Below are 26,547 nucleotides of genomic sequence, written 5' to 3' on the forward strand. Positions count from 1 at the left end.
CTGATTGGCTGGACTGCAGGGCGGAAGTGCGTCTGTTGTCCCAGCTGTGTGCTGAAAACAAAAATAAGAGAAGCTACGACTGGTGAGTGCTCAAACACCGTGGACTCTGCTTATTATTATGATGGTTATTATGATGATTAAACATCGCTACTGTGCACACTATATGTGTGGGTGAGAGTAACTGCGTTAAACGCTCATGAACGACTCGTTTCGCTTATGAACAACGGTGGAAATGTGTGGCTGCCCTTGTGTTGAGCTCACGTGTATGTTGTTATGTAACAGACATACTACATCGTGCTCGTGTTATTGTTTGCGGCACGGATGCTGCAGAGCTTCTCAGGCGCTTTCTTCCCTCGTTTTGTACATGATGTAAACCTTTTTATGCTGCTGATGAAGAGCAGACGCTTTGAAAAGGCAGTAATTTCTGTACCAATGCAATCAAAGGGGCGTCAGCTCCCTTAAATCAGCTTAATCAATTCTATGCTGTCCGACTTACTGGAGAAATCAGCCTGCTGATATTTTATCACCCAAAGGCTTGCATAGATATGCTTGGTGATGATTGTGTAGCAGAGGGTTTGGGTGTGGGTTTGGCCCATGCTGTTCTCAGTGGGAAAAGATCTGATTCAACAAACCAAAAGCTCCAACTACTGGTGCTGTATCAACGTTTTTGGGCCTTCCCAGAGGAACCTGTTATGGTGATTCTTTGAGTCTCCTCATTTGTTATTTTTCTAGAAATGTTGATGATCAGTATTAAGATGAAAAAGATCATCATGGGAGCTCAATTATGCTTTTCGCAGCTGATATTCTAGCTGTGGTGAGGGATCCACTGACATCAACCTGACACTCGATGGAGACTTTTCAGTCATATTCTGAACTCAGCTCAACTCAACCTTATTGATATGGCCCTTTTAAAACATAAATTTAACTGAAAGTCCTTTAGAGAGCAAAATGAAAAATTTGAAAACAGAAGAATGACACAAAAGTAATGAAATATATTAGTAAGATATTAAGATAAATTGCAATAAAAGAAAATACATTAAGTTCTTTCAAAGAAGCAAGCTTTACACTTAAAATCGGAGAGAGTGTCATCATTTTGTAACCAGACCGACAGCTGGTTCCACAAAAGAAGAGCCTGAAAACTGAAAGCTGTATGTCACATTCCAGATCTTGAAACCCTAAAAACCACAAGAAGGTTTCATGTCTAAAAGCGAAGAGCTATAGCGGGACAGTAGGAACAATAGGTTCCTTCAGATAAGACGGGGCAAGGCCATTCAGGATTTTCAATCTGATATGAAGGATTTTAAGATCTATTTTGAATTTCACAGCGAGCCAAAGAGATCTCTCTTTATGGTACCAGTCAGTACCATAGTGGCCACATCATTTTGGATCAACAGGAACACTTTCAGGGAATTGTTTGGTCACACACTTAAATTAGCATTGTAATAATCTAGCCTAGATGTTATGCATCCATAGTTTTTTAGCATTTGATTGAGACAGGATACTCCTGAATGATTTTAGCAATATTACACAAATGAAAGAAGGCTGCCCAGGTAGTTTGTTTAACATGTGAACTGAAAGATAGATCTTTGTTGAAAAAAATACCCCAAAGGCTCCTTTAATAATACTGGAAGCCAATTAAATGCCATTACAATTAAATACATGGTTAGAAAATTAATCTGTGAGTTGTTTGGGCTAAAATAATGACCTCAGCTTTACCTTAATCCAAAAGTAGAAAATTACTGGTCATCCAGGTTTTTGTGTCTATGAGAAAAGACGATGTCATGTATTCTGATAATATTCCCCAAAGGAAGCACATGTAGAGAGAACAGAATAGGCCCCTTACCAGAACCCTGTGGAACACCATAAATAACTCTGATATATGTAGGGGATACATTATGTACAAACTGAAATCTATCAGGTGTATATGACTTAAACAAGTCTAAAGCAGAACCCTTGATCCCGATGATTAGTCTTTCTAATAAAATTTTGTGGTTGATGGTGTCGAAGGTAAAACTGAGGTTTAACAGAACCAACACAGAGACAAGACAACATTTTTTTTTTAAATGTTTTATTCCTGCTTAAACCTAACTTTCCAACAATCAGCATCTTACTTATGTTTAGTATATTAGTACTTTAGTATGTACTGTTGGCTTTTAGGACTACACCCAAGTTTTTCTCTGTAGCCTTTGTCTTTGTTGAGTTGCTATTATCTGTCCCTTCCTGTTGGATACAACTATGACTAAGCCTTACTTGACAGTAGTGTGAACCATTGACCACTGAGTTATGATCACAGACCATGTTGCCATCAGTGTTTTAGTACATAAATCTTAAAGTACTGCATTAAGCCAGATTCACATTGGATTTTTGGAGGCTGCAAATTAATGCCCCAAATCGGAGGCAAATTTACTTTTGATCAGCATTCTCCAATCGCTATGTGTGGATGTTTCTGAGACGTCTGTTGCTTGCTGACTAGCAAGACATTTTAGAGGAGTTGTTGAGTGATGTGTCAGCATGAGCTACAGCTAAAAATAGTGCAAGAGATAGTGTTAGTGGAAACAAAGGAGGAAGCCCTGACAGTGGAATACAATGAACAAAAAGACTACAAACATGGCCGAGCCATACTCCTTTCCCTTTATCTCTATCAATTTTTTCGGTGAGAATTACTGTGCAGAAAACTTGGGAAGCTTGTTTCTGTTGTACAGCCATTGTGAAAACACACATAGGCTATATCATGGACATGCATCATTTCTCTTTTCACTTCTCAAAAAGACACATCCTCATTTTATTGAAGAATATTTTATGCTTGCTTGTGGTGGTTTTCATCTTTTTCAAAACATACTGAATTACAAAGAACATTTGATTACAATGAATTGAACCCCAATTGGCTTGAATTGGACTATATTATTGAAGTGCCTCGAGATGACATTTGTTGTAATTTGACGCTTTATAAATAAAACTGAATTGAATTTAATTGAATACTAGTTGAGTATAAGGAGAGATTGAAAAACCTTTTCTCAATGTCTGATGTATTAAACATTTGACACGACTGATTAGCTGACTTGCATATTCTTTTATTTTTCCTTTTCTGTAATATTTTTAAACACATTTCTAATGTGCTTGACGGTTGTATGAAGTAGAAAGATGCAGCAGTAACATTGCATTTCTGAATATATTTGATTTTTTTTAGGGAATCCGTAAAAAATACAGATAACCGTTGTGCTGTGCTACACAACCATATTTACTGATCTTTCCTTATCCAACATAGCTGAGTATAATAGCCTGAGACAACAGGTATGGGCAACGTTAATAATATGTAATTTCCATTATGATTTGAATTTAGTAATGTAATGCGTTTTCTGGAATTTCACTTGATGAATAGGAATGCAAATAAAGCAGCCCCATGGTAGTGTCAATTTTTGGCTAATGCTGAAAATTAGCAGCGTGAAAAAGAAAGATTATTAATTTTTTATCAATGCTTAAAATTACCCAGATCTTTTGTCTCAAAGGCAATTCAAAAGTTTCAGACACAGATATATGCAAAGAGAAATAAGCTGCTGTGATTGCAAATTCTTCAGAAAAAACAACAACAACTGATCTTGCATTTCATTTTCAGAGATTTGATCTTTTCATACAGTGAGTTTTTGTTGAGCCCAAAATACTTACAATCAGAGTAGTTCAATCCAATGTCTTTTTGTGTGTCATTGTTGTTGTGTTTTATGCAAACCACTGATCTGCACTAAACTATTGCAGCTCTTTACGATGTACCATTATCCATAGAGTTGAACTCTTTCCTGTCCCTGGTTTCTAGCACCATGATGGATGAGCTGGTGCAGGACCTGGTGTCTGCACTGGAGCAGGCCTCAGAGCAGAGTAAGCTGGGGGAGCTGTGGCAGGAAATGGTCCTTAGTCCGCTGCAGCATCGACGACAGATCCGGCGCCGCAGAGGCCGTAAGCGCATTCGTGAATCCTCCGTCTATCCGATGGCGCGCAGACGGCGTTGGATCGAGGCCTCAGAATCCAGCTTGGATGAAGCTAAAGGATACAGGGCAAACTCATCATCCACCTTCCGTGCGTCTGTGGCCAATTGCAGTGACTCTGATGATATGACTGCAACTGACCACTGGCCATCCCTCGTGAGAAGTCCAGTCAGGACCAGGCAGCCCTCCTGGCCAGAGTCCGACTCCTTCACGGAAAATAACCCAGGACGACCGCTCAGGAGGCGAAGGAAGGTCAAACGTATGACTTCAGATGTGACAGTCAGGCTTCAGCAAAAGTTAAAAGTTCCCGGTGTGGATGGGAAACAGAGGCGCAGGCCAGCTAAGGTGCAGCCTCTGCCGGGATCGAAGAGGAGCTCTGGCAGTTGGATGGGAGGAGAGAGACAGACTGAGGGAGGCAGACTGATGGGAAACGAGTGCTGGAAGAGAAAGATGGCAAAGGAACGCAGAGATCCTGTGGATGAGAACATGTCTGAGGGGTAATGTGAAATACTAACCATTTACTCATTTCAGTCTTAAAGTTAGTCTCTCTTTTTCCATACATTTGGCATCATACAAACCTCTTTATGGTACATTATCTGTGAAAAAATTTCATTTTCACTTCCTAAAAACCTGCATTTAATTTACAGTTGTGCAAAAAGCCAAATGTTAACCCTGTCATTGTTTAAAGAGTATGGACTGAAACCATTCTAAAAAGGGTGCTAAAAAATCTTAAAGCCCTTTGTACCCTTTAAAATGAGAGTTACCAAGGCAGTGAAACGTATAACATAAAAGTCATGGACATAACTACTATCAGACAGAAGCAATTAAATCTGGCGACATTTAAGATGATCTATACTGCCTGTCTTACTCAAGCTAGTTGTCAATATTCAGAATGTCCTCAGCTAAACCAAAAAAAGAAAAAGAAAAAAACAGTATCACAATCACACCTCTCCACTTTAAAGTATTGACCACATTAAAAATGAATGATAGAGCCCCTTCATTCTCACGTCTTGTAGCTGAACTGACCATCAGGGAAGGATCTTTGATAGTTCCACCTCTGGGCAACTACCAGCTCATTATTTCCTTTCCAGAAATATTGTCACAAATAAATAAGTGACTTATCGATTTCTGTTGAAATTAATTCCGGTCTTTGGCAAAGTAATTAAAGCTGGGCCTGTCTCATAATCCCAGAGTGCGCCCTCTTGTTTGTTTTTTATTTAGAAAACCTAAGTGTGGATTTAACTGGCAGCAGAGAGGGACATTATGTTATTACAGTGAAGCAACCATTACAATATACACTTAGTCAGTTCCTTCTGAGCAGTCAATGGAAAATCACACACGTAACCTCCTTACGTCAATTTTGCATTTTTAAAATGAAGCACATTTCAGTATTGTATCATGCATACGGAAGAACGTTTACTTGGCTGTTTGGTGTTGATAAATTCTTGTATTTTTAAGTGTTTTCTACCTTCACTTGTACTTTTTTTCCCTAACCCCACAAAAAAACTGGCAGGGAGTTGGGAAATTTATTGCAACAATATAGTGGGATTATAAATATACACATAGATTTAGCTAATGCAGGTTAGTTGCTCACTAATATATTTTATGTTCGCTTTGCAGATCCAGTCTCAAATGCCCTCCTCTGCTCTTTTGCAATGCACATCCTTTGCTTATTTAAATTTCTGTTGATCACATTAAGCATTTGAGAAGAAGACATTTGAAGTCAGCCATAATGCGACAGAGAGGGCTTTACATCTTCTGGTTTAATTTGTGCTGACCTCCCTAGCCCCTAAACGGTACTTGTTTTCTTACTTTATGGAAAAATCAATAGCCGTTCTGACAGAAAACAGCTCCGGAGAAGAAATAAATGGGAGCACCATGGCACACTGTCAATCATTGCTCACTTACACAGCGTCCACAGTCTTGATTGCTGCTCAGTAGACTGCCACTGTAGTGTGGGCTGAACAATCTAATGGTTAAGCCCCGGCGGAGGGAAAGGATATGAACAAATGGCAACAGTGATGAGGGGTTGACAGTGGTACAACAGCAATATTTATACTTCGAGAGCGTATGGTCCATTTTATGTCAGACACAGATGCCATTGTTGAAATGTCTTTTTGAGTCACTTGGATTTCTTTGGTCTCCATTCGTTCCATTGCCCTTTTCATATGGAGTGTTTGGTCTCATAAATGTGCCTCTCCTCAAGGTCACTCCCCTTATGTGAATACTGAGCAGAGCTTTGCCTTCAGCCACCCAAGTGCAAGGACAGCAGATGTTGGAAACTCCAGTTGGGCTCCACATCCTTGATTAGACCTGGCCCAGCCTGCTGGCAGTGAGGCCACCTGGCACCCAGGCTGGCCCAGCAAGCAGCCCTCACCTGTGGGTAGTCGCTGTCCCGGCTCTGTCTCCAGCTGTGCGCCGTTTCTATTGATGTTGATTTCTCAGAAAAACAAAAGGCACACTGGGGCCTATCGTGTTGTAATTTAGATTTTGAGAGCTCTTTCAGGAGTTTTTGGGAAGGCAGTGCAGCATTTGCTGGAGTTAATTTTCATAAATCTCTGAGACTAATCCAATTACTGCAGCTCAGGGAGGGTGGGATAACCTTATAATCAGACACCCATGGAAGAGGGCATAGATTTGGTTTGGGGCGGCTTGTTTGAAGAGCCTACAGATCCATTGTTATCAGCACTTTGCCCCCCTTCGACTCTCCTCTTCTTTATTCCTCTGCAGAATGAGCCCAAGCTCAATAAATGGCGGCTTGGCTGTAATCTCTGTGCAAACTGGTCTGCCTCTCCCAGGAGCTGAGGATTATATCCTAATGATTAGTGCTCATCTGGATACTGTGTTTTGCTTCACCTCTTTGGCTTGTATAGAGACAATAGGGCCACATGGGAAGTTCAGTTCATCTCTTCACACTGAAGCTTTTGCCCTTGCACTTAGACCTGCTTTACACTATTTATTCTAATTATGGCATCTAATCCATAATAGGAAATCAAATTTTTTGACGAGTCAAGAGCTGTGTTTTGCAGGATTTGCTTGCTGCATACAGCGAGTGAAAGGCAAAGTTTTCTTAAACTGTTTGTCAACTTTTTTGGCAAAGGTCATGGCTGGAGAAAGAAGAAGGGTTTGGTCCCATTAAAGATAGACATCTCAATTATTTACAGCATTAATTAGGCAGTGCTTGATGGAAACATTTTGCATCGTCCCTGTACTGCTCCAAGCGACATCACATTACACTTTAAATACAGATGAATACTTAATGGTTGTCTGTAATTTATAGTTTATACCTGTGATTCTTTTTCAAACTTTTAACAAATGTCTATATTAAGCTACCTGAAAAATGAAGAAGACAGCTAGCTAAATGCTTGCTTATAACTAAGTCTTAAAGGCCTAACACCCAAAACAACAGAAATTGCTTATTGCTGAGCTTGTGACTGTGTCCTCTACTGGTGCTAGATGATCACAGCTGATATGTCCAGCGGTGTGTTACAGCTGAGGAGCAGCCCGGGAAATCAATCTGGAGAGACAGAGTTGAAGGGTTGGGATGGGGGTGGAGGCACAGTCCACGGCTGCTCAGTTAGGACAGACATCTTCCACATTCCCCCGAGAGGCCTGTTCTCTTCTCACATCTGCTTCTTGTGGATGTTTGGGGAGATGTTGCTGGACCATCTGGCCAAGGGTTAGGCAGGCAGGCTGGATGGACGTTTTCCTGCTCCTGTCACTCAGAGGCTTCTGCAATATGGCAAAGCACCGTATCAGCGCATATCTGACCCTCAAGCTTTCTCCTGCAAGCAAGGTCAGAGATGATAAACAGGAAGCAAAACTGCACGACAGTCATGAGAATTAAGCTTACTCTCTTTCAAAGAGTAGTATGAATGGGGATTAGCTTTGTTTAAAGGGTAAAGCTGCTGTTTTTGCCTGATTTTTTTTAGGTCTTGTCTTTTAAGCTAATGGGTAAGAATAGAAAGGTGATTTAAGAAAGACAAATATTCATTGAGGTTTACTGCGGAGGTCTTTTGATAAGAAATGCCAGTTACATCTTTGAATCTATTGAGAGAATTTTTTTCTTGTGATCTTTTTTGGCTTTACCTTGAACTAGAGGTCCCAATCCCAAGGTGGCTGAGGTGTGAGAAAAGCAGTGTAACTCTGGTTTAGATGAGGGTCAGGGGGACAGAGGGCGATGACGGAGTCTAACAGGGGTTCGCCTGAGGGTGTGGAGGAGACTGGCAATGGAGCAGCAGAGGTAGTACGCAGTGGCAGCCCGTACAGCAGATGTCATCCAATTGTTGTGGAAGCGACGGCATGTCTGTGGGTCGCTGTATGTGAGGGGCACACCCAGAGGGAGGGGCGGGCTGGGGAATGTGTTTCTCTCTGCTGTCATCCTCCACAACGCAGGCCAGATTAGATTGGAGCTGACAGCGGAGGATATTCAATTAGATTGTTCATGTCACTCAGTGGCTTCGATCAGAGTCTCTCCTGATGCCTTTGTGTTTGCCATTGCAACACGGGAGAACACAGCACGCTCTGTCTTTTTGTGTCATTTCCATTTATGTCGACCTCCAGCTCTGGTCTGCTTCATTATACTCAATATTGAATGCTACATGTTAAATATTGACATTACAGGGGCATGTAAATTTTGATTTATATTGTTCACTTTTCAGATGCCATAACATTGTCTGACCTCAAGAACCCATCAGGTTTAAGACGACAAATCAAAACATTTTTCCTCCTCAGATGTCATTGATCCTAATGAAGCAGGCCACTGGAAGTCATTTCTTTCTATTTTCTTTTTTTTTTTGCAGGGAAACCAGCAGCACCTGCAGCAGCGACCCAGGTCTGTTCACCAATGATGAAGGAAGACAAGGTATTAAAAAACAAAGATCTTGACATATTGTGTGTTGAAACTTGCAAGTGAAAACCTGATTAGATTTGGACTATTTACAGCTTACAGACTAAGCTGTCTGTCATGTAGAGAAAAATGACAAGTTGTCGATGAACAGTACGCTGCTCGACTCTGAGGGAATCCTTAGACCATAGAGTGAGATTTGGCTACAATGGGTTGGTTGCTGGGCACCCAGGCGACTCTAATAAGACGTTGTCATGTCGTGTTAATGAGCGCTGAAGCCTTTGCTAATCTCATTAGCCGTGGTGGAGCCAGGCGGCCTCTGATTTAACAGTTGTCACTACACCTTGACTGTGAGAGGCATGGTTCCTGTGCGCGCTTTGCTGAGTGACAGGTCTGAGAGGAGCTCCCTGTCTAGGGATGAAACGGGCGTTGTCTGGTGCTGTGTAGTTAAATTAGGAAAAATATTGAAAAAGAAAATTAAATTTCAGCCATGATGGTCACCCCAAAAAAACCACCTCAGAAAAATTGAATATAATATTGATTAAATGGGTCATGCTGCTGTTTTGTAGCCTTTAAAACACATTGTGAGTTCAAAGATCCACTGTTTAACTCCTGTTTCCTAAAATCATTCTATAAGTTCTGTATCCAGTCTTAGTTCTGCTGGACCTGAGTGCTGCCTTTGACACAGTTGACCATGCGATTTTATTACAGAGGTTAGAAGACTGGGTGGGAATCTCTGGTTGTGCTTTAAACTGGTTCAAGTCCTATCTGGAGTACAGGAAATATTTTGTTGAAATTGGTAACTGTGTCTCAGACCAAATGGCTATGACCTGTGGGGTTCCCCAGGGGTCAATCCTGGGACCCGTATTGTTCAATCTGTACATGCTTCCACTAGGCCAGCTAATACGCAGCTATAATGTGTCCTACCACAATTATGCAGATGACACTCAGATCTACGTGTCACTGACGGCAGGAGAACACGGGCCTGTAGATACACTGTGTCGCTGCATCGAACAGATCAGTGTGTGGATGCAAAACAATTTCCTCCAGCTAAACTCAGACAAAACTGAAATCATTGTCTGTGGCCCACAGAAACAAAGAGAAAGTGTTATCAGTCACCTTGAGACTCTCTCTCTAAAACCTAACTATCAAGTTAGAAATCTCGGGGTAATATTGGACTCAGACCTGAACTTTAACAGCCACATTAAATCTGTAACATCAGCAGCTTTTTACCATCTAAAAAACATTGCCAGAATCAAAGGAATAGTGTCTAAACCAGACTTAGAGAGACTGATCCATGCGTTTGTCTCCAGCAGGTTAGACTGCTGTACCGGCCTGCTCACTGGGCTCTCTAAACGGGCTGTAAGACAGCTGCAGTACATCCAGAACGCAGCTGCTCGAGTCCTAACTAGAACCAGGAAATACGACCATATTAGTCCAGTGCTCAGGTCTCTGCACTGGCTTCCTGTCGCTCAGAGAATAGACTTTAAAACAGCTCTGCTTGTGTACAAGTCTCTTCACGGTCAAGTGCCAAAGTACATCTCTGACATGTTAGAGCCATATGAACCAACTCGGGCTCTGAGAACCTCTGAGAACCTTTATTCCTTTTTAATGGTTTTATTGCCTTCTTGTGATTTTATGTAGCTGTAAAGCACTTTGAATTGCCCTGTGTATGAATTGTGCTCTATAAATAAAATTGCCTTGCCTTGCCTATTCTTTCACACAAACTCTTCAAAAGTGGCATGCTAAACAATGCTGCATTTTCTTTTTTTTCTGCAGGTGATGATGAGCAGAGCGACTGGTTCTTTGAAGGAGACTGTGGAGTCGGGACGGGCGTGGCCGGACTGCTGCCTAGCTGGGACTCTGACAGCCCACTTTCTCTCAAGGATAGACACACCTCCCCCAACTTCCTTCAACCAGCACGACTCTCTGACAGAGGTTGTGGAGACATTATTTTCCTTTACATAGACATAGGATTTTGATTATGATAGAATTGAGTATTCTGAGACAATTTCAGTCATTTTTTTAGAACTTCTCCATTTTAAATTGTTGGTTTAGAAAAATGTATTCTTTTGCAAAGAAAAGTCCCAAAGATGTGGTTAGGTAGGGAATATTTAATTGGTTGCAATTTGCAGTTTGTGCCTCTAGATGTCACTACACCCCACAATGAACCTTTAAGAGAGTTCATTTTTCGATGAAAAGTTAACTTTGTAGTGCATTCAGGTGGTTCCAATCACTAATAAGCAGCTTATTTTAGTCACATAAATATTGTCAGAGGACTTTCACAAATTTATATATAAAAAAAAGATTTCTCGAACTTCAGTTATTGTAGACCATATTGGGTTTGTTATTTATATCTCATGTGTCTTTCTGTGTGTCCCACATGAGTGTCCCACACAAATCTTCTATTTTCGTTCTGAAGCATCCTTTCAGGTCATTTAATGCCAGATATCCATATTATCGAATGATAGAGCAAATATTTATAGGATGTCTATAATAGTTTTTGAAAAGTAGAAAAACTTTCAGTGCTTTGGAGTTGTCCTAAATATTCTTTCACCTGTTTGGGAAATATTGAATACCCTTGATTCCCAACTTTATCAATAAAAGTCATCTTATGTTTTTCATTTCATTGTGCTTCCTGCACAACATTTTAGGATCTTTTATGATTACTTTATTTTGTACTGCTGCAGGGAATCATCCACGTTTTAAACAACTGCCTGGCAATGCTGCCTGCTGCATCAGGAGGGACAGGAAGCGGCTTCCCAGGAAGGTAAGGAAAACTTTAATTCCCTTCTCTACTAATCTGACAGATGCTAAAATCAGTCGTACAGTTTTGTGTCTTTGTTTCCCATTGAATATCTGTGTTGAACAGGGCAACAACATGCCAGTGTTTGTTGAAAGACTGCGACACTTCTCACAAGATCATTACCCGAGAGAGTAAGATACACTAGTTGTTATAAACATCCATTCCGTTTGCATCCGGGTTTAAATCTAATACTGTCATTATGTCCTTTCAGCTTTTGGTTGCCTTCTGTTGGAAAACGAGACCGAAGCCAGGTATGCTACAGTAACATATCTTCTTTTTTTTTATCCTACCCTGACTCGTTTGTGATGGTAAAACTGTAAAATCTAACTGTTACTGATACTTTCAATTTCCAGTTGAACCCTTTGTGCCCATTACCAGTGTGTCCTATAGACATGATGTCAGAGAGCTCCCATCTCCGATGTTCCTCCTCTGTCTTCAGAAACAGGTAGTTAATGCCATATATTAGTCAAACAAAGCAGCCTCTCAGGGGTCTGTTGGAGTTACTGTTCAGTCTTGTCAATAGGAGCTCAATATGTTGATGGGCTACACCGGTCAGCTCACTTAAACGAATCAGTTACAGAAACTAAGCCATGCTTGGAAGGGTAACCTCTGTGTGTGTGTGTGTGGAGGCAGGTATATTTGGTGCATTGGGTCAAGCCTTTTTCCTCATTAAAATGAGATTAACTATGTGTGTGTGTGTGTCAGACAGCAGTTAGTCCTGTTGTGTTGTTTACATTGCAGAGAAAACTCTAGTGCACGAAAGGGAGATCTTCAGTTTATACTTGATCCATGCTCGATGTGTATGCACTGCACACAGAGGGATATGTACAATGAATTTGTTCATCTTTATCCATCTTGTTATGATATTTCAATGTCACTGTATGCATATTTTCTTTTATATAGTCCATATTCCTTTAAGCTTAATGGTAAAAGTTAAAGAAATGATCACAAAGATATTTACAACTTATCAGGTAGTACTTTATGTTTTATGTTATGTGATTTGGATGACCAGATATGTTCTCAGTTTGTTTGGTGCCTTACAAAAAGCACTCTCATGAGCAGGGGAGACCCTAAACACACACCTTATTTCCTGCATTAAGGTGCCCAAATAATGTTTGACGCCCCAATAAAACATTATGCTTAAGGGGTATCTCCGCCTTAAGTATGAGCTGAACTGACAACGGTAAGCCACAAAAGTAACACTTGGATGCAGCTAAACTTCTACGCTTTCAAGGTCAGTCTTACCAAAAAGAGAAGTAAAGCGTTGACTTCATGGAAATTTAAATTCTGACATTTCTGGGACTGCACAGAAGCGTTAAAAAAAAAAAAAAAATCCAAAATATGTTTGTCAAAGCGTCTCAGTGCTCCCAGCCATCCCTGGAACTGTTGGATCTACATGGGGGACTATTGAGAAACTGAGCAGTCCTCTTGGCCTCGGGACTGTGGGACTCTTCATTGTGTTGTTTCAATTCTGCCTATTTATGGTGCATTCTTAATTTTGTTTCACACACACCCCTTTCCCTCCCTCTCTCTTGGGTTATTTCACAGAGCGCTCCAGCACTCCTTGATGAGGGGCAAAAACACGACTGCTATGAAAAGCCCCCGACTTCTTAGGGCTTTCTTTTCTAAAGTGGGCCTTTCTTCTCCACCTGAAAGGTTCCTTCAGATTCCAGTTTAAGGCATTGTGAATACTAATTTCTTCTATTAAAAAGCCCTCATATCCCTGCCATGCTCTCATTTGAATGACAGACTCAGGGGAGATCTCTTAATTCCTTTATAGTAGGATTCAAGACTCTTCACTTCAAAAAGTATAAATCATACTCCCAAATGAATGAGGGAGAGGAGGGGGTTGACGAGAGCGGCTTCTGATGTGTTCTGTTGGACAGCACGAGCTGAATCATCTCCCCAAGCTGTTCAAATCCACTCTCCAGTGAGATGGCTACTTTGTCCTTTTGACCCGGCTTTGCACTCTTATCACCCACTTGATTCATCTAAGTTCAGCCAAAACACTCAACCAAACAAACCGAGAATGAGACATGCAGAAACTCACATCTGCTCTTGACAAATCTTAAAATGCCAATTCTTATTCTTCTTTTGAAATCTAACCTGTTTGGTTGATTTCTACCTTTCCAGTTCAAATTGATATGAATTTTCTTCATATGGAGTGTGAACTTTAATCTTGTATTGTTAAAATGATGAATAGGATTGTATGAATATAAGCTGTCACCTCTTGTTTGACATAAATTGATGTTAATAATCCCACTCTCCTCCTCCTTGCATCTGTGTGTGAACAGGCGCAGTGCTTTGTGGGATTTGGTTGTAATGGTCAGGGCCATTGGCCACGTTAAAATGCATAACTGCCTCCCACCTGAGCCGGGCAGCAGCAGCTTTTATCTATTGACTTATTTATTTCTAAATGACACTTGCGCTGTGAGATAAATCATAGTCTTACGCCACTCCCTTCCCAGTTTTCATTTTAATTGTGAGATCACAGTGTCAGCAGTTAGTATATTGGTGTGAGTGGCCTATTGATTATTGATTTGGAGCTATTGATTATGTTCCCTGGAGATCCTAATCCTTTCTGATTCATTTGAATACCTCTATTAATCTTGAGATCCTGCTCACACCTGAAGCACCATGTAAACTAATGAAAATAGATGGCCATTTTGTAACTGCAGCTTCTCACTCCTTTTTTTATTTATTATTTTTAATTGATATATTTGCTTTTGGATGTGGGCGCCAAAATTACAATTGACCCTGTGTCAGTGCTGTTTTACTCTGCACCCAAAGGGACTCTACACTGCATTTAAAAGTGACTCATACGACCTGAAAATCTATCTTGGACAGTTTTCCCTCTGTGTCCTTGTGTCTTTGATAGAATTAAGTTGTTGTTGTCCATCTCCAGTCCTTCTAACTTGTTTTCTCATTGCTCATTGTCTCAAAGTCAATCTTTGTTTTCTCATCATAGTTTCAGTAAATGCAAGCACAAACATCTGTCAAGCTGTTTAAACTGATGAAGTAGCAGATGTTAAATAATAACAACAACAGTGCTGTGCTTTTTTTTAACCACTGATTTCAGTTCTTCAGTTGCCTGAAGTTGCCATCTGAGCCATGTAGCATGCTTTATAAAAGGCATTTGTTTTTTTCTCCGAGATGAATGGTAGTGTTTTGCCTTGGTTAATGAGCCAGCTGATAGTATTCTCATGTCTGATTAGCACTGAGCTGAGTGCCTCAGTGGACTCCCGATGGTCCCATGGTGGCTCAGCACTCTAGCAGGAAGAGCTCTCGCCTCCCTCCGGACAGCAGGGGCCCCTGCGTATCTCGGCCTTGATGCAGTGAGGAAAGAGATGGAGGGATGGACCTCTATACATTAGGACCAAATGCATCAGGGTATTACTTTTAATACCGCAGTCGTGCCTCGTGAAATAATGTGACGTTTAAATGTGGATCGATTTGGGAATTAAAAAGTTAGTTTGCAAAGATTTACTGTGGGGAGTTCAATGCCTGAGCTCTTTATCAGGGGCGCAAATGGCTGGTTATGTGCTGTCCAACAGGGGTACGATTGAGGGATCGATAGGTGCGTGATTTACCAACTGGAGTACAGGTAATCAATAAGTATAAAAGTAAATGAAATATGCATTACTGGGATTTTATTAGAGAGGGGTAGCAGGAGAGAATAACGGTCAGGCCATTTATTTTTATATCTATTGATTATACAACATAGGGACTTCGCTCAAAGTGCGCCCTGAACAGCTCTCAACACCCTGCGCCTGCACACCCGTTATGTGATTTATGGGTGTTGAGGTCATGGAACACACTGCCAGTTAAAAGGCTGGCCTGACAGGGCCTCGTTGTAGCATGTGTCTGTTAGGGTTGTGAGCTTTATGTAGCCTGCTATCTCAGATGGGTCGTGCTGGTTAACAAGTAGTTTCTGCTGTGTGCTTCTTTGCACAGTTCATTTTTACAGGCTTATTGACATTTTCAGAGATATATATGTATAATTCTTTAAATCTTCTTCAGGATACAATCCAGTTAAGTAAGAGGCAACATGATGCCACAATGTAGCTTAAATCTTCAGGTATGTTGTGTCTTCTCTGTGGCCATTTTCACTCACAAACATACATGCAGAACTGATCACATCAGTTGCTCCCACCCCCATGTGACTGAGCAGACCTTGACCTTAACTTTACATTTCAGAAGTCAGGGCTATTAAGCTCATGGGGGGGGTTCCTATTTCAAGGCTCCTGACATATGACACACAGGAGGGGCAGAGCAGGTGTAATTTGTCTGTGTGAACTCTACAGTGACTCAGGCTCAGCACCTTGCCTCATTGATGGTTCTCTGGTGAAAATATACATTCACAAAATGAAAATGATTTCTGGGAAAATTAACACTGTACCCTAAATATGTTAGCAAATGTGCAGCACTTGCTTGTATCAATTTGTGTGACATTTTTACAATTATACATGTTTATGTAAATTGTGGGTATGTGATGCATTTTCTCTCTGTCTTTGTCCTTCCAGGCAGACTAATTTCACTCCAGGACTGTTGGGCTCAACAGACATCAGGAGGAGGAGGGAAACAGAAGCAGCATCCATCACATCAGGTACCACCCCGTCCAAATTCACATATCTGAACCAATTTTTATGCAGCCTTCAGTAAATGTGTCAGATACTGTTCAAAGACTTAAAGCAACACTAGAGGAGTATGTGATCCATAAATCTGTGCTCTGTGCTTGTTATCAACATTCTCTCCAATGTTCAAAATGCCATGGAGCACGCGGTGGCTGAGATACCGTAGGTCACAAGTTTGGTTTCCCGCTCATGACCAAACCGTTTAACTTTACCACAGTACCACATCATGCACCAACTGGATAGTAACACACTTTCGACATAATAAATACAGCAAATACAAGTACAAATACAACAAAAAGACACTTTGGCATGACAAATAAAATTACAGGGGGAAAAAAATGAATGGAAGATACAGCGAAGAGACCCATGACAATGTAATCAATGTAATTAACAATAAACAATTAACAATTATTAACAATAAACAGGTTAATGCGGAGAAAAAAACAGGATGACAAACAGATGTTAAGTTAGCTTTGTTGTTGCTGTTGGTAACAACTTATCAGGTTTATGCTCTGTGTTGTGTCACGTTAGCTTTGCTTTTCTCTGTCAGTAAAGTTGCTGATGTGCTGGTTCATAATCATGAAAAGATTCCAATCACTTCTTCCTCTACTCTGCTAGGTTGTAAATCAGAGGGGATTGAAGGTGTGGTTGATTCCTTTGATGAAACTGATTAAACATGTTTATGTACTCCAGACATCTACTTTTGCGCTCTGTATCAAGACTAACGAGAAAAACACAACATTACAACAGCAGTATCATCATCTGTGTATCGTCATATATCAGAGATTGAAATTTAATTTATAATCTTATTGCTATCATCTTTCTCTCATAGAGGAAGCTCCAGTTAGAACCTCCTCCCTGTTTCAGTCCCGCCCCTTGGCTAAACACAAAATGTGCTTTTTAAATACATTACTTTGAAAGTTGTGCAGGGTGGCCAAAAAAATAGAAATATAAAAAGAAGAATCCCACAATGAAAGGTGCTGTGACCTTTGTTGTTATAGATGGTTGTGCTGTCAAGCCTTATGTTTTAGATTAGATTTGGGGAGTTAGATGGATGGAATTTTGTTTATTTTAAAGGTTCCTTTTTACAATTAAGATTAAGAAATAATATTGCTTAGTTACGTAATTGTCTGCTTCATGAAACTTCTCAAGTAAACAAAGAGGTACTGACAAGGACGGGGGGGTAGCTACTGCAGGAAGTAGACCAATTAGAGGAACGTGGGCTTTCTGGGAGAAGGGCCTTAAAGAGAGAGAAGCTAATATTACCTGTGGTCCATATAGGGTTTTTCTAGTTAATGTAGAGTCACTCCAGTGGAGTTCTAGAATACAGTGCTTTAAATTAGCTTGATATTTGCTGGATGTATCTCCCTCCAATTCTGAAAAAAAAAAAAAAAAAAAAACTACAAAACTTATATCACCATCTACATTTTGTAAATAGCAACTAAGAAATTGTGAGCATGCCAAGACCTTAAACTGCGATGGTTGACTTTACACCTGCTTAGCATGCAGTTAATGTCATTGATCATGTTGGCATATTGATGTTACCAGTTAGCTTTAAGCTCCCCTTTGCTGAAGCAAAGTTTAGATTACCTATTATGACTGGAAACTAATTATAGAATGCAAAGTATTTGTTGAGCTTTTAAATAGAAGTTTAGCAAAGGGAAATGTACAGTCATACTCGAGAGTTTTCAGTTTAAAAAAGGAAAATTGTTACATGGATTATGGCCTGTTGCAGAATGCACCAAGCCATCTTGTGTGTGTTTAGACGGGTGGAGCTGCCTTTTTTCATTAGACTGATGGCTCGGGGGCTTGTGTCTTTGCCGGATTGAAATCTGAATTGGTTTGTCCACCTTTTCTTCTCTGTCCCCTCTCTGTGCACCCCTCCTGCAGCTGCTGTTTGTCATTTAAATAACAAATGCTGGTGGTTCCCTGATTTAGTGAGAGGTGCGGGCCTCTGATGTATATTAATATTGCCGCACAGTGCTCTGTACTAGGGTCCATCATTCATTTGGATAAAAGAGGTGGAATTTAAAAACAGCCAATGCTTTACTTGGATACAGATTGCATCCATTTATTGCACTGAGTGATGGAACGGCCGGCAACTCTGTCCTTCACCTTCCCAGCGCTGAACCTCTTCCCATAAAAGTAAAAGAGGATTCACCCCTGGCCCCTAAGGACCCCACATATTCAACATTCAAAACTAGGGGCATCCTTCAGTTTGTCAGCAGTTAACAGACTCATGGTTTCCTGTAAGAAGTCTAAGAGTGGGAACTGCTCGTTTTTAAATGTTAAGCACATTAATACAGGGGTTTGTGTTCTCTGCAAATATTTTTTTTCTGTAATCCATGTATTAAGAGTAAACAAATGATCACTGTATAATATTTATGTAAATGTGTTTGAATACGTTTTTGAAGCAGATACACAATTACTCAACCCCGTTCAGAGTGTTTTCCTGCTTCTTGAGTCTAGTGCCCCCTGTCCACCATGATTTATCATGCATCCCATGTCGTCCAATGTCAGTTTCTGCAGCTGCAACTGCTCTGTATAAATCTTTACTTTGGCAGCCCGCTGCACCACGTCTCTCCTCAGTAATCTCACCACCGCCAGGAGATGCACATTCACTCTGACAAGCTTTCACACTCTCTGTGTAAGAATTTTGGTTTGCTGCCATTCTGACATAAATGTGCGCAGAGGCAAAATCAGATTCTGTGATTTACTGAGTGGAGTTGTTTCCTGGTAGACATCTTGTTTGCATGGAAAGATTGTTCTTTGCATTCACTCGAAAGAGCAGCGTGTCGCTCTTAGTGAACACGACAGCTGAGTCTTTGAGTTACCTAGAGGAAGTGGATTGTTATATGTGTTAGTGGTTCATTTGAAACTCCATAATCAGGAGTGAAAATGGTCTGTGGGCAAAGGTATCTTCCAAGGCTCTATGGGGAATTGCTAAGACGGTACCCAGCTGTTGCTTTGTCTTCTTTCTTTATCCTTTTAGCACCTCTCCAGGAGTGCTGAAGCTGGTTGTGAAAAAAAAAACAACAAAAGAAAACACAACTTATCAGGCCAGGTATCTGTTTGGATTAGATGACCACTCCATTTCTCAACCTTAAATTGGCCATTTTCTACTTTTCTCCTCACCATCAATCCAGAAATCCAACTCTGTTCAACATGTCCTTACTAGATATTGGACAAAACAGTGCTTCTCTTTGCTTTATGTTACCAGATAAATATTGATTATTATCACTTATTAGTCTTGACATTTGAGGTATCTTTGTATCCAGTTTCATAAATTCTAACAAAATCAATATTTGTTTTCTGGTTTATAAAGTAAACCATGTGTAAAATCACATGTTTCCAAATGACTGACAGTTATAATGAATACATTATTTACACTTTACAATTTTTTTCTTAATCTCTTTAAAGGATTTATATCTATAAAACTCAACATGTTCAATGCCAGATTTCAGTGATAGGTTGGAGTAAATAAGTTAGCTTGTTGTCAGTTAAGACTTTAATTTAGCTCTTCAGACTGTGCGATATATTAATGTGTTGGTCAAATGTGGGTGCCTAGGTGGAGGCCAGTCCCATGGCCAGATCTGCCGCCTTTCCTCTCCCCTCTGCCTTCATGCGTCTCCTTGCCTGAGCAAGACGGCTCCGTGACAGATCACCTGTGTCGGAGACCCGCCGTGTTCCTACCCGGCGGTCCGGCCCCCTCTCATTAATGCCCAGGCTGGTGCTAGGGCCGTATGGCAGCACAAGACAAATAACGCTACCACTCAGCCATCACTTCTACTGACAGAAATGCAGCCCACCGCACTATTTCGCCCTCTCCGGCTCCACTCCACAACCTGCTCTTGTCCTTCAACCACCCCCCCACTCCATATCTCCCCCGTCTCCACCTGCACCTGCCTGCACTGTTCTACTAAACTTTCATGGTGGGGTTTCGCTGTTGCTTGAGGCTGAGCTTAACACTCAAACCCATACAGGTTGATGTACTGTAAGAACTGCCCTGCTGGCTTCGTATCTACTCTAACTCGTCTCAGTTTGGTTTCGTCTTTATGTAGATGGATTTGTTTTTCACAGCTCATTCTGTCAGGTCCTTCTTAACTCACTTGTGTGTAAACCCTCTCACCAGGACGTCTGATTTGAATGTCCCCTTTTTGCAGTTGTGAAAAGAGCAGTGTGTGTGTGCACACAAGAGAGACGGAGAGAGAAGCATAAAGGCTAATCATTAAAGAGCTATTCAGCCCTGTTCATTTAAGTGTGGGAATCAGCAGCCCCATTACTGTCAATGTGTAATTAGCTGATTAATAAACAGGGGGAAGGGGAGTGCCCCAGGAAGGCCGGTAATGATTGTTTTTAGAGAGCATCGCATGAGAGCTTATTAAGACGGTAAGGTGGTTCCATTCAACCTCCCATTATCACCCACAATAAATGTATGTACTGTAATTCTCCCAGTGACAAAAACCCATAGCATTCGAATTTCTTGACCTTGATGTAAAGCCACTAGAGTGTAGGTGTTGGTATTGCGTTATGAAAGCAACAAATAACAACAAATAACATTTTTGATTTCACATACACACATAAAGACCCTGTATCTTTGTATGTTACACAACTTTGTACAACTAACTGTTGTTGGTCGTATGCAGAAAGTATTTTCTTAAAGCTTACAAAAACAATAGTGAATACTAACATACGCACTAGGGAAATATGGTTTCATAAACAATTTTTCAAATCAAGATTTTAACTTGAAGGTACAGTAATCATGTTATATATGAGGAATTGTTACAGCAGTGATTCTCACCTCTTTGGTTGGAGACACCACACATAGCAGCCCAGATGCAAAAGAAATGTTGCTGTTTAACATTTCTAGAAGAGAGCACGTTTTCTCTCTTATCCTACAACATGACGTGCACAGAACAGCTATGGTGTGGCAGACAAACAGGGCTTAGAAAGGCTCCCGGTTTACCAAAGTAGCTTTTTTGCCCAAAAGAAAAGTAAAAAAAAGATCAGTGATCCCACTTTTGACTTGAACTGTGATATCCAAGGTGGAACAATGTGAAAGCACAACGTCCACTGACAGTTGAACACATGTTTCCTGGATGATGGTCAGTTGCTTTATACAAGCAGTTTGAAGAAATGTAAAATGCTAACATGAGAAATGTGGGAGGTGTACAAATTTGTAGTTTCTACCAAGGTTTCAATTTCACAATGAAGGGGCAGCCGTGTCTTAACACAATATTACAAAAGTTTGACTTTGAATCCGCACCTTCAACCTGTGACTGAGTTATTCCACATTGAGTTTTACATCAGTAAAACATTTGCCCTCCCTTCACGGTAAGCTCACCATGAGAAATAATAATTCTCCAGTCTTGATGTTGACCTTGATGTAGGGGTTGCACTACCTGGTACTTCTTTTACATTTTAACACACTTAAACTAAATGTTCCCTCCTGTTTCTTTGTATCTGTCAAATATGAAAACTCCTGAATTTTGATCAAGTCCTTTGACTATGTTTAACCCAAGTGTTTGGATTGAACCTCAGCAACGGTTAGTCATCACTCCCTCAAGAAATATTAATCAATTATCTTGCCCGCCAGATCAGTTTGGAGAAGAAGTCATCTGGAAAGAGGCACAAGCAGATATAAGGGGAACAAGCAAAAGCACATGCCAGTGAATGCTGTAATGCCTAATCCTTTGAGACAGCCCAGAGCCACAATGTCACTTCTAGTTCCCTTGTCCTCTGCTATGGGACTGCTTGGCAAATGTCTTGTGTGACCGCCGCTAACTTTTTGGGGTTGATCTGGAGAGATTTATGTATTAAAGGGAAGTAGGTAAAGCAAGAAAGCATGTTAGGGAGCCCAATTGTTTTAGAGTTCTTCCGTCTTCTGTGAAAATTGGCCCCCGGTTCTCTTTCAAATATTTCTCCTTGCGTGCAAAGACAAAAGGCTTTAAAGGTGAGTGAGGTCAAGACAAAAGAGGATCTTTTTAAAAAAGCAAGCTAGTCGGTGAGATGTGAAGTGTGATGAATTGAACTCAAACCTACATACAGCATAACTGGAGAAGGGAAAGATAAGCCAAAAGAACAGTGCAGACTAACCTTTTTATTAACCATGTCCGCAAGTCATATGGGGCCAAATAGGATTTGGCTCACATGACCAAAGTCTCATTAATATTTAACCTATTAGAAGAGGATTGCTTCAAAGTTGTATTTCAACATACCGCAGAGAGTGATCTTTAAGTTTTCATTTTCATTTAAGTGGTTTAACACAGTGAAGCAAAATTTGATTTTTCTTTTGTCCGTATCTTGGCTTGTTTCACTGTGTTGTCTTTAGAAATTGAGATTTACTTTCTTTTCTTTTTTTGCAGCTAGCACCCCGTTTCATACAGATCAGCAGAGAGAAGAGGTTAAAGGAGGAGCCAGCAACACATCAGTCCAAGAGGATGTGCGACCGAGTACACCTCAGAACTCTGCTTCTGCTTAGCCTGAGAGTCCTTCTTTACTCCACGAGGACGCCTGAATGGGGCTGGACAAGCACATCTAATTCCAGCAGAATGTGACAAGAAGAAAGCTATTGTGCCAGAGAATGAAATAGCTTGAACTCCTATTGCTGCACAAACTTTATGACAAAGGAAAAATACAAATCACATCATTAGTCTTCAAATCAGCATGTTCCTGCTAGATTCAGCCCTTCCAGGTAGTATATTAAGCATGACAAATGTTAATGCAATCAAGCCTTGTTAAGCCCTCCGCCATCTCCTAAAGGAAGAAGGCAGCTTCAAGAGGCTCCTCATTTGACTCTCGACTTGGCTGCTCCTCCTGTTTCCACACTATGTCTCGAGGCCACCTGCTACCACACAATCGAACAATTATGTCTACTCTAGTAGCGCGGCACTTGTCAGCAGGAACCCACGAAAGATGGTCAGTTGAGGCTTCGTGGCCAGTGGGAATCTGCTCTACTTAAGGGCCGCCAACAATGGCTGTACAGCAGCTAGCTCTGAGGCAGAAGAGCATCGCAATGTTTAGCTACCACATGCTGCTGCAGGGTTCAGAGAGGCAGCCACCGGTGGTGAGCCACACAGAGTACAGGCCTCCTATTAGCATGGATTTTAAAAACTACAGTTGGTACAAAGGTGCTCATTAGCACAACACAGAGGGAGTGTAGTCGCGGTCCTCCGAGGGCTGCCTTTGTTCTCCTCAGGTTACCTTCTATATTCAAATTTGCCCTAACGTATTTAAAGTTCAAGGCCAGCCGCAAGTGTGTTTGAACAGGCTGTTTTTCAGCAGTGCTGGATGGGTTGCGTTTGGAGCTGTGAACACTGTGGATGGGAGACAGCAGAGAGGAGTTGGAGGAACTGTGAGAAACAGGAGAGTAGAGTCGTACACAGTAACTTCACCTACCCTTGGGGTATACAATTCCCTGGCTCCCTCACTATCAGATGCATTAAAAGATCAATGGCAGCATAAAGAGAGATCAAACAAAACAGTTTGAGTCAAGCTGGTAAACAAGCAGTATTTTCAGAAAAATGTAATGTATACAATGATCTGTATGATCCGTATTGATGAAAACCATGTTGGTAAAAGCACTTTAAAAAACCTGAAGACAACTTAACGCTCTCTACTGAAAGTAGTCTGGAGGAGGTTTTTCGTTTGGAAATACCAACCTTAAGCAGTTCCTTTTTTTTTATGTACCCAACATTCTGCATCCAAAAGTATCAGATATGCGCTTTTAATAATTATAACAAGATGTCTCACAGAGAAATTAATGACATAATCACCAACTACACAACGCATGTCTTTTCAGATACTTTAAAACCTTATTTAAGAGAAGAATCACCTTTGATAGAATGAGATTTGCCAATTATTATGAGTTATGTGTCTGCAATAATCCATCTGAGAAGACTTTATGTGATCATGTTAGAGAGGGATGACATTTATAAATGCTGTGTGTGCACACTAGTCTAAAGGATGCCTCACACAAGACATCCTGCCATGAAAATCAGCCAAAGTGTTGGGGCAGAGAGAACCCCGAACCCCCTCAGCCATCACTACTCCTTATGACTGTAGACGAGTCAGACAAGTACACCTGATGAATAGGAATTGCACACGTTGGGATTCATTATTAGACAAAAAATCTGTTGATAAAACCATTGATGGGTTCTTGGAAATATATGCCCCTGAACATGTTGACAAGTATTGACTGCGCAGTGTTTTAAGGAGAGCTTTGTGCTGCTGCCATATCTGACAGTCTGTGTTTTTGGTGCCAAGGCATTGACAGGGGAGGAAGATGCATCAGTTCACATACAGTTGGAGAAGAGGAATACCTCACCTGCCACTATGTAATTAGCAGTAACCATAATGATATCTCAGCCAGACCCCATGCCCCAAAATGAATTTCCAATGGCTTTGAAATGGGGGAATGGCTTCCGTACAGGCACTCAATTGTCCTGTTACAGTTAAGGAATCCAGCAGGCTGGTACCACTCATATTTCATCCCAGGTAAAGATTACCTGTCAGACCCATGGGAGATGTATTGATCTGTTTTCCTTTTTCCGCCAGCAATCACCTGACAAAGGCACCTAGGCGGTGAGTGAATGAGTGATGCCTGGTCTGTCTGCTCCAGCCTGGTGGCTTCATGTGTCCACTCATGGGTGGAGAGGAGATGAGGAAAAGAAGAGATAATGCAGTCATAAACTCTGTTTGAACCTCCTCTGTATGCATGCAGGGCAAGCCCCCTTCGAGTCCTGGGTCACAGGTCAGTGGGGAATTTGCCTTTTTGGCTCCTTTCTTGTCAGTGGCATTTGTTCCTGCTGTGTAGTGTGTACTGAAGATAGAAACGCATGCAAAAGAGCCGCTCTGGTTCCTGCTGACAAATGCATGTTGTGAGTCACCGTAGTTCAGCTCACTTTGGATTTCAGAAGTGATCCAGTTGATGTGGGCGCCCTTTTAACAAGGAAATCCAACCTTGTGCGGTTTAATGTTTTCCTGTCTGTCTAGCAATGATCAATATCTTCCACAATATCATATATTTTCTTGGCAGCTAAAAGTATTTATGTATTTGCCTTGTTCAGTGGAATGTCAGAGTATATATATTATCCATGACGCCAAGCATTTAAAGTGATTGCAATGTTAAAAAAATGTGTTGTATTTATGATGTGGTAATTAGAAATTCATCAATTGAGGATTTAGGTTCGGGGACATTTAATTTATGAATGGAATTACATGATAGATAGTATAGTAGATATGTCTCTAATTTTTTACCATCATATTTTCTAATTTAATTTACAGGGATTTAAATAAATCTTGGTGATATCAGGGCTCCAAGGCAGCTATCCACATTTGATACGTTGTACAAATGGCATCTTATCTCTTTAGGCTGTTATCTTTATGCTTAATAGCAGTGGAGGCATGCCTAATTGCTTTGCAAATGATCTAAAGAGGATTACTCCACCCTTAGAAAGCCTTCACTGTGTCATGAGATGTGAGAGAGGCATTACAATAGTAAAATTCACTCAAACCTGCAGTGCAGCGTTTATGAAGTAGCTCCGTCTTCCGGGATCATCACCAAGTGTTTTGTCAAGATAATTTCCTGGAAGAGGTGGATACTGTGCTGTTGAATAAATTCTGTATGACTATTGTATTTAAGAAGCTGTTTTAAGAAGCTCTAGTTCTAGTCAAGCCTTTAGTGTATTTTCCAAGTGATGGAAGATTCATTTTTAAAGATGTCTTGTATTCATGTCATGAGTAATGTTATATTTATTCCTCCAATGTCACGAGTATTTAAAAAAAAAAGTGTTTATCCATTTCAAATACTGAATTCATGTGCAATAAATGAGTTGTGGTGATCATGATTCTGTCCCGTGTTTATGTGAGGCCTTAGGGTAATTGTATTGTTTACAGACACGACAAGAGAAAATCTTTTAGTTAGTCAGTGAACAAAATGATCGCATGATCGTGATACGATGATCACGATCTGTGTGTACTACTTTGTCCCTGTACTTAAGTATAATTTTTTGGTGTATATATTTTACTTGAGTACATATTTTTCTTACAGCTTCTAAATTTACACCGTCACATCTTAGCACAAATATCTATACTTTCCACTCATACATTTTCAATATAGTACTGTAGTTTTAATGTATCTGATAGGAATTATTATTAGTTTTTTTTTAGCATTGTTGTGAGCCTTCCCAACATCAAGATCAATTTCAACCTTCATGGACAGAACATCGCTTGCTGTATCCAGTGGCACACGACAGACATAACGATATAACAGACAGGAGGGAA

The 26,547-nt window shown here is 40.7% G+C and overlaps 1 protein-coding gene across 1 annotated transcript; it reads left to right on the forward strand.

Moving 5' to 3' along the window:
• On the forward strand, nucleotides 1-26,109 carry LOC142366760 (G patch domain-containing protein 2-like). The gene is made up of 10 exons (XM_075448725.1): nucleotides 1-82; nucleotides 3,809-4,474; nucleotides 8,780-8,841; nucleotides 10,603-10,761; nucleotides 11,514-11,593; nucleotides 11,696-11,760; nucleotides 11,841-11,880; nucleotides 11,983-12,074; nucleotides 16,153-16,235; nucleotides 22,629-26,109. The coding sequence occupies exons 2-10, from the start codon at nucleotides 3,813-3,815 to the stop codon at nucleotides 22,742-22,744; spliced, it is 1,359 nt and encodes a 452-aa protein (XP_075304840.1). The 5' UTR covers nucleotides 1-82; nucleotides 3,809-3,812; the 3' UTR covers nucleotides 22,745-26,109.
• The last annotated feature ends 438 nt before the right edge of the window (nucleotides 26,110-26,547 follow it).

This window comes from Odontesthes bonariensis, chromosome 17, assembly GCF_027942865.1.
Source record: "Odontesthes bonariensis isolate fOdoBon6 chromosome 17, fOdoBon6.hap1, whole genome shotgun sequence".
NCBI classification, from domain to species: Eukaryota; Metazoa; Chordata; class Actinopteri; order Atheriniformes; family Atherinopsidae; genus Odontesthes; species Odontesthes bonariensis.